Here is a 12,097-nt window from a genome sequence, read left to right as displayed (position 1 = left end):
GATGACCACTAATTACAATGACGGAGCTACGTCCTGAGGCTCACATGGGAAGAGGTCATTGCCACCTCTCACCACAGGAGGCCGTGGAGACTGTCATAAATCAACTGACAGAAGACACTTTCTACTAGTGTATCTGATGGCAAGCAACAGAAACAGCTCTGATGGCTGTAAGCAGCGAAGAAGGTCATTGGAAAGGTCGTGAGCATTTCATGCAACTGACAGGAAATCTAGAGAAGCAGACCTAGAAGCAGGCAGGATCTGGGAAAGGTGGGTGGTCGCTGCCGTAGCCAAGGGGACAGCCCAGGGATGGTTGGGGCAGGCCCACTGTTATTGCCACTGGCCGCTGAACTCTGCCGCTGGTGCCCAGTGAATTCTGAACCCACCCCCTCCTCTCTCACTGGCTCCACCTGCAAACCCCAGGAAGGCATCCAGTTGGCCAAGCTCTGCTTCCCCAGCCTGCCTCCCAGCTGCCAGGCTCAGAGAGGCGAGGACCCTTTCCAGCTTCCCTAGTGAGAGTGGGGCTCACCTCCAAAACTCACACACAGGGCAGGGTATCCAGATGCTGGGCGGCACAGCTCGGCCAGCAGCGGCCACCTGAGTGGTCCAACAAAAAGTCAGACGAGTGCAGGTTGTGGAAGGGTGGCCGTGGTCATTTCTCTCCTTCTTCTGATAACTTTGACTTTTTAGACCAGCTTTAGGTTCATTGTGCCCTAGGTCTAGAGTTCCCATGCATGTGGTTTCCCCTGGAGCCACAGTGTGTTTGTTAAGTCATCAACCAGAACTGATAGCATTGTTGTTGTTGTTGTTGTTGATGATGATGATGATTATTAACTAAAGTCTGTCGTTTATGTTAATGGGCAATGGTGGTTGGTGGTTCCAGAGTAGAATTTTCTGGTGTAGCATTATCACTACCATGCAGGAGACTGAGGCCTGGGGGTCAGTTCGTGTCCAACACATCTCTCGCACAGCCACCATCCACCAGTCTGTGGACACCTGTTTGCTTATTGCCATGATAGTAAACAAGTTGTGGTGGAGCTTCTATACTAAGATGGACTAGGAAGAAAGACCTGGTGATTTATGTCCAAATCAGTCACTGGAAACTGTACAGATCACAGCAGTTCGATCTGCAGTAGATCATAGGGGCTGGCGTAGAGCGAGGACGCAGGCCCTGATAGGATGCTCGTTTATGGATGAGCGTGTTAATCATGTGCACCACGCAGGCACTCAGGGAAAGGTGCTCACTGCACAATATAACACGAAGCTGCTGGTCCGTGTGTCATTGTACTCACTTAGCATCCCTGCCTTTCGAGGATGCCTTGGTGAAGGTTCTGGCATCCCTGTGAAGGGTCCTTTCTGTGCACATGGGCTCCTGGGACACCAATGCCCCTAGACCACAGCTTATTTGCCTGGTGTCTCCCAAGAGCACGAGGCCAGCCACAAGTTTCCTTTGCCACTAATCGTTGGTGCCTGTGTGCCCGCTGCTCTGTCTGGCTCTAGCACGCCTGTCCTCCAGCCTTGGGAGGAGGCTGTACAAGGACTTTAATCTCCTACTGTCAATAGCTTTAAGGTAAAGTACATTCAGGCTAAGCTCTCCAAATGTCAGAGCCAGGCGCCAGCCCTGTGTTTGGTGCTAACTTGTGGCATTTACTCTGCAGGTTCGAGAAGGTCCGTGGTCTTTGGGGTCTGGCTGCCCAAATACGGGTTAATTACCAGCAAGCTGACAGTGTGCCCCAGGCCTCAGGAGGAAGGCGACCCAGGCCCTGGGTAAAGACCCTCCTGGGAGACAAGTTAATTTTGTGGCAGGAAATAACTCCGTTGTCCCCATCCCCACCGTCCCTGGGAGAATCCAGCGACAGCTGAACTAACAGGACTGTCACCTTTCTCGCTCTGTTCAAGGCTACCCCAACTTTGTGGCAACCTACGGCCGCGGCTACCCTGGATTTGCTCCCAGCTATGGCTATCAGTTCCCAGGTGAGTGTCTCCATGTCAGGGGCTTTGGAAACGTGGGAGGCCTGGGACCCCTGAACAGAACACAGCCCATGACGCACATTCATTTGTGGAACTGTCTGTATGCGCTAATTTTCGCTTCCACTTAACTTACGAGGAGGGGCAGCGCAGAGATTCTGGTTAGCAGATGTGTTCATCGGCGCTGAGGGTTGAAGAAGGGCGGCTTTTAAAGGAAAGGGAAAGCTCTCTTGTCCATCTTCTGCGATTGGGTCACTGGAGACTGGGCTCTAGAGGCAGGAGGTCTCTCTCACCCTTGACCTCGTGCCCACCTCCAGAGGTACCTGGTATCTCACGCCTTCCCCTTCCTTTCACCTCTCCTCAACTCCTTCTTGGCAGCTCTCACTTCCTTTCTGATGTGTTAGTGTTGTGTCATTGGGATATTGTCATTGTCCATCCTGAGTGGTGGTCTCATCCCCTCGTCCCCCTGGGCAGGCGCCAGAACTATGAGACAATGCCCACTTATGCCCAGCCTGCTCTGCCTACAACGGCTGGTGCGTGACCAGTAGGGTGGTCCTGGGGGTCCTATGTGAAGTCTTTTTTGTGGGGTTTGCTTTCCTCTGAGGAGTCCACCAGCCTTGGAGCATGGATGAGAACATACGAGGTGCGTGTGGGCAGGGACGGCCAGGGGGAACAGGGAAGGGGTAGGAGCAGGTGTGTTCTCTGCTGAGGGAGGAGGCTCACTCCTGGCTGGTCATCATGTCAAGACTCGGGAGCCTGGAGTAACAGGGTCTGAGGTGAGCTAGGAAGCGGGGGGTAGGAGGGGGTAAAGTTGAGGTCCTGGAAGAATGAGGCTCCAGAGTGAGCGAACAGCAGGGCAAGTGAGAGGCTGGAGCCCAACTTTGGGTCAAGGAAAAGGGTGGGGGGTGTCCAGGATGTATTCAAAACACTTAGAGCCGAGTCCAGCACCAACGGGCCAAGTGACGCTCAGCAACTTTGTCGGTCTGTGAATATGGGAGTCAGTTGGGTCATCTCAGGTGTGTGCACCTTTCCAAAGGTGTGGGTGAGAAGGACTGCCCCATAGCAGGTCAAAATAGAGTAGTGGGTGGGGGGAGCTCTCCTATAAACATGTCCCCTGGTGAGAATCAGTCTCCTGCCTGAGAGGCCTCAGCAAGGATCTTTGTTCTCCCTCAGGAAGACTTCCTCACAGATGGTGGCGTCCATGGGCACCTCCGACTTCAGGAGGGGAGGGAGCATGGCCACGCACAGCAGCAGACCCAACACTTAGGGACAGGCACTAGCCAGAACTGCTGGACCTCCTGCCTCCCTGAGATTGTCCTCATTTACAAATGGGGACCCCAAGCATAGCCAAGTCAAGGACCCTTTCCGGGAGGTGCCCAGCTAGCAGAGGGCAGAGTCAGAATTTGGATGCCAGGGTTCTTGTTCTTGACCCCCCCCCACTCTCACTCCAATGGATGTCTCCCAGGGCAGCACTTGCCACACGTGGCAGCTTCAATTTAGATTTAAATTAATTACAATGAAAAATCCAGCTCCTCAGTCACGGGAGTCACATTTCAGTGACTCAGTAAGCATATGTGACTAGTCGCCACCACAGTGAGCAGCACAGAAGCGAGCCTCTGCATCCTCATGGAATGTTCTGGAGGCCGCTGTGCTGGAGCATAGAGGGAGAGGCTTACCGTGACGGTGGTTATGACGGGCGTGGACCCCACATGTGCACGCACCCTGCTGTGTTACTGCCCCTCGTCCCCATTCCTTGCCTGTCCTGCTCAGCCTAGAAGCTAGTGGCTGGCTATTTGAGGAGGAAGCGTTCTATTCTACTTCCACCCTTAGCTTCGTTCCCCGGGAACAAAGATGTGGACACTTAAGATCTCAGTCCACTGAGTGCCAGGTCACCACTATTCCCTTGTATGGCTCTAATCCCAGGAGGATAGAGTTGGGGATTCTTAGGTGGAGTCACTTGGGCTAAAAAAGTGGTCCTCATGCTAAGGCACTTGTCTCGTGAGAACCTGTCCGCAGGTCCCATGAACTGATTAAGGAACCTCTGACAGAGCTATCTTAGTGACCTGCACCCTTGTCTGCCCCAGACAGACCCTCATCCGATAGAACCAAGCCCAGGTTATGCAGAACAAGGTGGGAGCATCCCGCAGATGCTAGCTCTTCACCTCAAGCCAAGTCTTTGGGAATGGGAGCTAGAGAGGAAGGAGTGGGCTTGGAGTAACCATGTCCCAGGCCAAGTTGTTGCTCACTGTTAGCTGCTCCTGCAGTCTCAATCAGCTGGACTTAGTAGGGCAGGCATCAAGGTGTACAGATCCATGGGTTTTAGCTGATTTGTTTCCTCTTAACCTCAGACTTCCCATTTCCCCAGCCTTCCCACTCACACCCCAGATTCCTCTTCTTTGTCCTCATGGATGGCCAGAAAGGGCCCAGTGGTGGCCACAGGAGTGAGGCTGTGTATTCTCAGGGGATGGGGTGGGGCCCTGGACCAGAGATAAGATGCCCTAGTTACTGAATCTAGCCGCCCACCTCTTTTAATGAAGAGCCAGGTTGGTTTCTGAGTCCTCCACACTCCTGACCCCACTCCTAGGGCTGTGTCCATTTGATATGAAGTCCTGGACTTGCAGGGGTGCCTCCTGAAGCTCTAGACCTCAAACTTAGGTGCGTGTGGGTTTCTAGTCAGGATCTCAGGTGATCGCTACCTCCTAGAGGCTAGCCCAACCCCTTCTTGGCGTTTTGGCCATAGGGACAGCGGCATTATGTTGGGGAACTTGGGAATATTGTGCCATTCTTATATCACTGAGGAATGTATTTCCTAATCAGGCCAAGGAAGTTGGGGTACAGAGTGGAGGCACAGGCGGACACTCCAGGTCCTTTCTGGCTGATTCCATTGACTCTACCTCCTTCCCCACCACTGTCCTTTCCCCACGGCCCAGGGATCTTCTGAATTTGTGACCTTGACAGAGCTGTCCTGTTTCCGCCAATCATTCCTGGTGCTTTTTCTCTGTGGTCTTTCTTTTTGATGTCATCGCTGTGCCCACTTCTTCGCCTCTCGTCCCTCTTAGGATGTCTGTAGATCCTTTCACCCTTCCAGATTCTTCCTGAATCTATCCCCTGAGGGCAGTGCCTCCTAGCTAGGGATGAACGACACCCGGGCCCTGGAGAACCGCTGAAGTGCCTTCCTGTCAGCACTCACAGACCTGTGTCCTGGACCCCCCCTTTAGGGGATGCAGCCTGGTGCCTTTGAGAGGGTCCTCCTTGGCTCCCACTGCACCCTTTCTGTGACTATCCAGATGTCACTCTCGGTTGAGCCCAGCTGACCCATGTGACATGAACAGTGTGGCTAACCTTTCCGATGTTAGGCAGCTCCTGTCTCTGCCCACCTTCAGGTTCAGGGAGACTGAATTGTTCTGAGAGTGAACTATACCACACAGCTGTGGGGAAATGTTAAAAGTTAGGGGGTTGTTCTTTCCTATGAAGACTTGGGGGTTCCACTAAGTCCACCTGGGCCCCGCACCAGCCACTGCAGAAGCACATGGGACCTGGAGCTCTCACGATCAGGGCTCTACCTGGTGCCGCTCCATTTGCCCCATCCCCTGCACTTCTCATTTCTGTTTAATCTGTTAATTTCTGTTCTCATTTCACTTTGCAGACTATTTGCCGATTTCCCAAGACATAATTTTTATCAACTAGCTCTTAAGAGACATAAAAAAAAATTGGGGTTTTCTACCATTACTAGAGAGAACGCAGCCCAGGCCGGGGTCACCCAGCGGCTGTCAGTGCCATTCACTGAAACTGCCCCAGTCGCCCGCTCAAATGAGCGCTTATTCTTGTTTTTGATTCTCGGAAAAGACTTCAGGTCCTCGTTGCTTCACCCGACAGTTTATTTTTCATTTCATTTTGACATGTCTCATTCTGCTGCTTGTATTATGAACCCTGCACTTCCCCAGTGCTTGTAACGGGCAGAGGAAAACTTCTCACAAACTTTGCAGAGCCTCGTCAGGGGACCCAGAGGGAGGCACCGGGTTAGTGTGAATAAGGTGTTTGCGGGACATTTGATGGCATGCACCTCCCAGTGCTACTGGCCCAGAGGAGCTGCCGAGACGTGGCTTGAGGCCTCTGTGTGTGCTGGTGGACAGTCACCAAAATGAACACACATTCAGGTATATACTGTTTTATAAAAACTCATCTGAAGGGAACTGTGGTGGCTTCATGGGTGAAGAGTTTCACTGCCAACCCAAAGGTAGGCAGTTCAAATCCTCCAGCTACTCTCAAAGATGTGCAGCCTCCTCCCATGCTGTATATAACCTCTGAAAACCCTCAGGAGGTTCAGTTCTGACTCGACAGCACACAACAACAATCTAAATTAAAAAAATTCTGGAAGAGGAACTGTATAAGAACTAACCAATTGTCTTTGTCTCTTGAGGCCAGTCTCAGTGCGTGTTGCCATAATAATAATCTCATCCATCCTGAAGAAGGGACATCAGAGACACTGGGGCACATGTTTTGGGCCTCGTGGGCATCCATCCTCTCTGGCCCATCTATCCCCAGATTCCACGTCTCACCACCTTGCTCATGCTGACCTGGGCACCCAGGGCTGTGGTGGTGTGTGGCACAGTTAGGACCATTCCAGACCAGCCTCAGCTCAAGGCTGGCACCCTGAAGGTCACCCCCTCCGCTCCCTGGTGGAAGCACTCCTCATTCCCTTTGATTAATGAGGGAGGTTCAGACCAGTAACACATACACACCCGCCTCCCCGAGAACTACCCCTTTGTTGGTGCTCCCAGCTTGCTTGTGAGAAGTGACCTGCCTGCCCCATTGGGTGCATTTGATGTGAGCTGATATCCATACATTTGAATGTCATTGTCCTTGAGACACATACACGGCTCAGATCATTAAAGATGCTTAATGTGATCTTCACTTAGTTTCCTCTGGTTTTCCTGTCGATTTTTTCATGGGTGTTGTTTTCCCCCCAAAATACCTGTATGCCTGCTCCTCCTCTTTTGTTTTGCTGCAAATTGCTTTGCTTTGGTGAGCTTGTTCGAGCAGTGCTTGCCTCACCAACGTCATCACCATTGTGGATTTCCTTCAGCTCTGTAAATAGTCCATCTCTGCCTCTCCCTAATGACTTTTTCTTTTCTCCCCCTGTAAGCAACTGAGGTAGAAAAATAAATTGTTTACCATGGACATGCTGTGTGCTGCTGTCTCTTAGCCTTTCCGTGTCCTGTTCTCGCTCCGGGGGAGGTGAACGCACTACATAACCAGGGCCAACGACAGCTTGGCGTGGGTTCTAAACGCATGCCAACTCCCCCTGGCTGCCGCCTGTCCCCAGCCCTCCCCGCTCCCTCATGTCCCCTGTGCTTGCCCGAGGTGGCCTGTCCTTGAGCAGAGTCACAGAGCAGCTGCACTCACAGCTGTGCGCTCTCACCCCACGCCCCGTTCTCTGCCATCATGCCCGCCTGCAAGGGAACACGTCACTGGAACATCTGGAGCCCTCACATCTGTGTGCCCGGCATGTGGGTGCTGACGCACGTGCGTCCAGCCGGCACGTGGGTGGTTGTGCATGTGGCGTGCTTCCCTGACTCCTCAGAGCAGTGCAGGCAGGGTGAGTCACCTGCGCTGAATGCAGGCGTGGCTGGACATGAAGGTAGATCTTATTCAAGAGCAGGTAGCTTGAATCCGCCAGCTGCCCTACAGGAACAGATGGACATTCTCCTTCCAAGAGATTTTACAGCGTGTGAAAACCTGTTGGAAGGTCAGCTGTGACTAGTTCTGACTCGACAGCATATAGTAACGACAGTACTAGTGGGGCCCCAGAATTGCAATGATGAAACACTCTGCTCCTAATCATAAGGTTGACGGTTGGAACCCACACAGCGACTCCACAGAAGGATCATCGATGATCTGCTCCTGTAAAGATCACCACGTGGGGCCATTCTGGTCTGTCATGTGAAGTCAGTACGAGTTGAACATTTGCTTGAAGACAGCTACCAAGAGTCGCAGTTGGGTTCCGTAGGATGATGTATGTATCCGAAAGAGCCTTGTAAACTGACGATGACTGTGAAGTTAGAAGTTGTAGACACGGCGGGCACTGATGGGTTTGTTCTGTCAGAAGGGAATTCTGAAATGGTTTCCCTTCTCTATCCCTCCCACTGGCAGACCTGCTCATTGAGAAAAGGAATGATCCAGAAGGCACAGGGGAGGCCAGAAAGTTGCTGCATGTTCCTGCTCTGTCTCTTGTTTTTGCTGCTCCTCTCGTTTACTAACCGTCAGGTTCAGGGGTTACCAGATAGATAGATGGATGTGCTAACACTCAGTCCTTCAAGATGCTGAGAGCAAGGACCGCTCTCAGGCCCACTGAGCATCACAGGGCAAGTGCTCAGAGAAAGGGGGCCCCTCTGTGCTATGGCGTGACAGAGGGGGCTGCTCGTCCTGCTTATGGTGCAGTCAGGAACTGCTTCCTAGAGAAAACAATGCCAGGCTGGGTCTCCAAAAATCAAAGGAAATCAACAAGTTGAAGAACGGAAAGAAATGTATTCCAGGCAGAGGAATGATGTGCTTCAACACTGAATCAAGGAATTTTTTTATTAGGCTACAGGAAAATTGTTGTTAGGTGCTGTCGAGTACAACACATAGTGACCTTATAAACAAAAGATCTGAACCCTCTTCTATCCTGTGCCATCCTCACACTTCCTGACACAAACGAGCCCACTGTGACGGTCACCCCATCACCGACCTGGTCAACGGTCTTCCTTTCCTTCACTGACCCTCAGGAAAATACAAAGTAATAATAGGCTGAAGAAAATTTTAAAAGTGATTTTTCTCTTCTATGGAAAAGTCACCTGAGTGTGGTACCATAGATTAGGCATCTGGATTTCTTTTCACTTTATCTAACACTTCAGCTTAACCCTTCTACCCTAGGGCCTAGATATGGCAGCCCCAAATCCAGCCACCACATACCCATCAGCCACCAAGAAGGTGGAAAGGTTGGTGAAGGATGCACCCCTTCTCTTTCAGTAACACTTGTAAGTTCTTCTTGACAAAGTGCATAGATTTCATTTATTCTAACTTGGTCATGTGGCCAGTTTCAGGTACAAGGGAGCCTCAGAAATGTCGTTTTGGTTCAGGTAACCTGTGCTCAGCTGAAAAGGAGATTCTGGTGCTCAGGAAGGAGAATGGAACAGGTCTTATGACAGAGTCAGCAATCCCTGCTTATAAAGCTGATGAGTGGAACCCAGGAATCCTGAACCATAGTGCATAGTATATAGCTGAAGGAACGGGGTGGGGACACGGTAGGAGACAAGGCTAATGAATCATGGTGGGCTGTGGCCAGATTTTCTAAGTGAATCTAAGGACTGGAGAGGTGGGAGTGGGGGTTGAAAGAATGTGCGTTCTTACCTCACCCTGTCTTGGTCACCCTGTTCACTCCATTCCTCTCTCCCTGCCTGTGCTGGCTGAGAGCCCTTGGAGATTTTTCAGCTCTGCCTGTGTTCATGCCACACCATTAATGGGTGAGTGTGAACAGCAGGGTGTGCAGGTCCAAGATGGGAAGGCCCTTCCCTGGCCGGCTCAGCTTGGACTCTAGTTCCAAAATGTGGAGCTTCTGTGATAAAAACAGGTTTCTTCCCAGGTCCTGGTGTTGACTCATACAGTAGTGGCTTCCTGGAGCATTGGTTTACGGATGATCCTGGAGCCGAGCCCTGGCCCAGCAGAACAGTGTGCTGCACTTGATTAACAGAGACCCACACTGCCCCCACCCATGATTTCCCTTTGAGCTCCAGGCTAATGGTAGTTGTTTGGTGCAAGGTGATTTTTGGTCACTCATCAAGAAAGCTGTTCTGCTTTACCTGAGCATTGGTGAGGAGCAGTAATATAACTCAAGGACATCTCTTTGTCCCCTCTGGAGAAGAACCATGCAGTCCAGTTAAGGACGCTGTGAGGAAAGCTTTGAGGACAAAGCCTTGTCCAGAGGGGCATCACTTGGGTAGGGGATCAAGGAGTTGACCTGAAATAGGTGACTGAGGAAAACAGCCTTGGATGAGAAGGGTTTGGACCTGCTGTGACCATGTTCTCCGCTTAGGATGCTTTGCCAAGAAATGCAGCCCAACAAGAGAGGCTGCAGGTCCTGTGGGAGTGTAGTCCAGGCCACAGGGCATCACCCTAAGACCCTCTAGTCCATCCCTCCACCAGGGAGCACCAGCCCACCCGGGAAGGGGTGCCCCTCGTGGTTGGACTCCTAGCCCCAGAGAGGTGAAGCCTGAACATGCCACCTGGGAGCCTCTCCCCCTCAGTGTCTCGCGTCCTGCTTTTTCTGCACTTGCTTCTGAGAAGGACAATCGCTCCAGGGCCACCACTGTGCAGTCCTAGAACCCAGGTTAGGATGACCCCTGGTCTAGTGGAGATGCACCTTCCAGAGCACTTTCGTCCTGCTTGAATTCTATTTTTTGTTTTACTAATTCATCTTGTTGTTGCTGATAACAATAAACACACCAGATAACAGTAAACACAGCAGTTCCACATGTACAGTCCAGCAGCACAGATCATGTTCTTTGAGTTTTGTGTCCATTCTCACCTCCCCGTTCCAAATTCTTCCTCCCCATTAACATAAAGTCACTGCCCCCTGGGTTCCTTAACTCATCTTTTGAGTTGCTGATTGCAACTTGATATGGTCCCTCAGAAGCAATTCTCTTAAAAAGCATGATTCTCAAAGCAGACATCCTGGACTCTTTGCTGTCCTGTTTGACTTTTGAAAGGGTTCTTTCATCACGCCTTCATTCCCACCATGCAGTCACTGGGAATCCTGACACCCCTGCCCACCCTACCCCCCCGCCCCAGTACTGCCTGGCTTTCAGATGCTTCCAGTCACTTCTAGATGGTTCTAGAGTGGAGCCCAACCACTGAGTGCTGGTTTATTGTTTACTGATAAGGAAGCAGATGCTTGAAACATCACTATAGGATCATTGTATTTACGTGGATACCTGATACATTTATACACAACCATTCTGAATTGATATTTCAGAATCTGGTTCCTTATCAGTGAAAAATAAACCACACAAGTCCCAGGGAGCAGGCTGATAAACAGAAACGTTCCCATGTCAGGGAGTTCCCTCCCCACACAATAGAGCACCCCGCATACATCTGCTGCATCCCAGCCTCTAAGCCAAACGTCCCTTCAGCCTGCCTCTGGGGATTACCCCTTCACAGATTAGATCCGCAGTCGGATTCTCCACCACAAGCCCACTCGCCTCCATGGCCGGCCCACTTCTGTGCCACCTGGCCCATGTGTACCAGGGGCTTATGCATTCATTTGCATATTAAAGGCAAGCTTAGTGGAGAAACTGCATCTGCTGCTTTGAAAGAGATTTTGGAAAGTCCAGTTGGGCAGCGCTGCTCACGTGCAGACAGGTGCAGTGTGCAGACTGTGGGCTCGGGGGCTGGGCCGGGAATTCCACATCTTCCTCGGCGTGGAAAGCCAAGAGCTGACTGTGTTCCCAGATGAAAGCAGAGTCGGGGGCCTAGTCGGCACTTAATAAATGTTTGCGGAAATGAACTGGAGCGATCGGAATTGACAGGAATTGCAGGTTTCACTTTCGATCAGCTTTCTGTGCCTCTTGAAGCTGCTCTGCATAACAGTAATGGGACTAAATGAGCGCTCAGGAAGGAAAGCCAGAACACTGCTCTCTCCCTGGAAGGTGGGAATCAAGTCTGGGCTTCGGCTTCCCTTCTGACAAGTGGGGCTATTGACCTTACCCTTTTCACCTTCCTCACAAGTTGTTGGGAGGATCCAATAAGTGCAAGCATGAATTAGAGTTCTGTCCAAGGAGAGGACTCATATATAGCAAGTAGGGGACCCAGCCATCTCTTCCCTGGATGGCATGGGAGAAGGCTGTAATGTGGCCCTGCACCCCATTCTTGGTGGACTAAGAGGCCCAGTGCCCACCAAACCCCAGGTTTCCCAGGACTGCTGTCCTCAGCCCTCCCAACACACATACACCTTAGGGACCTGGTGCCGTCAAGCTCACAAAGGCCCTATTAAGTCTACCAGCAGGAACTTAATCACTCGTCTTCAAGCCCTTCAGTTTTAATTTCCATCAGCAAAAGCAAGTGACAAAGGCTGCAGTCTAAAAAAAAATTTTAA

General features: G+C 51.4%; 1 protein-coding gene across 2 annotated transcripts in view; it reads left to right on the top strand.

Moving 5' to 3' along the window:
- The window catches only part of MSI2 (musashi RNA-binding protein 2), a 493,957-nt gene that overhangs the window by 443,470 nt on the left and 38,390 nt on the right, over positions 1 to 12,097 (top strand). Inside the window, exons 9-10 of one of the 2 annotated variants that reach the window (XM_006889257.1) lie at positions 1,897 to 1,971; positions 5,612 to 5,652. In XM_006889257.1, the coding sequence (XP_006889319.1) occupies positions 1,897 to 1,971; positions 5,612 to 5,652 (116 nt within the window). Of the gene's footprint in view, positions 1 to 1,896; positions 1,972 to 5,611; positions 5,653 to 12,097 lie in introns of those variants that run through there. The other variant, XM_006889256.1, reaches the window with a different exon arrangement.

Source organism: Elephantulus edwardii, unplaced genomic scaffold, assembly GCF_000299155.1.
Source record: "Elephantulus edwardii isolate Elephantulus edwardi_28Jun2011 unplaced genomic scaffold, EleEdw1.0 scaffold00077, whole genome shotgun sequence".
NCBI classification, from domain to species: Eukaryota; Metazoa; Chordata; class Mammalia; order Macroscelidea; family Macroscelididae; genus Elephantulus; species Elephantulus edwardii.
Note: the sequence above shows the minus strand (reverse complement) of the source record. Positions and strands in the feature narration are given on the sequence as shown.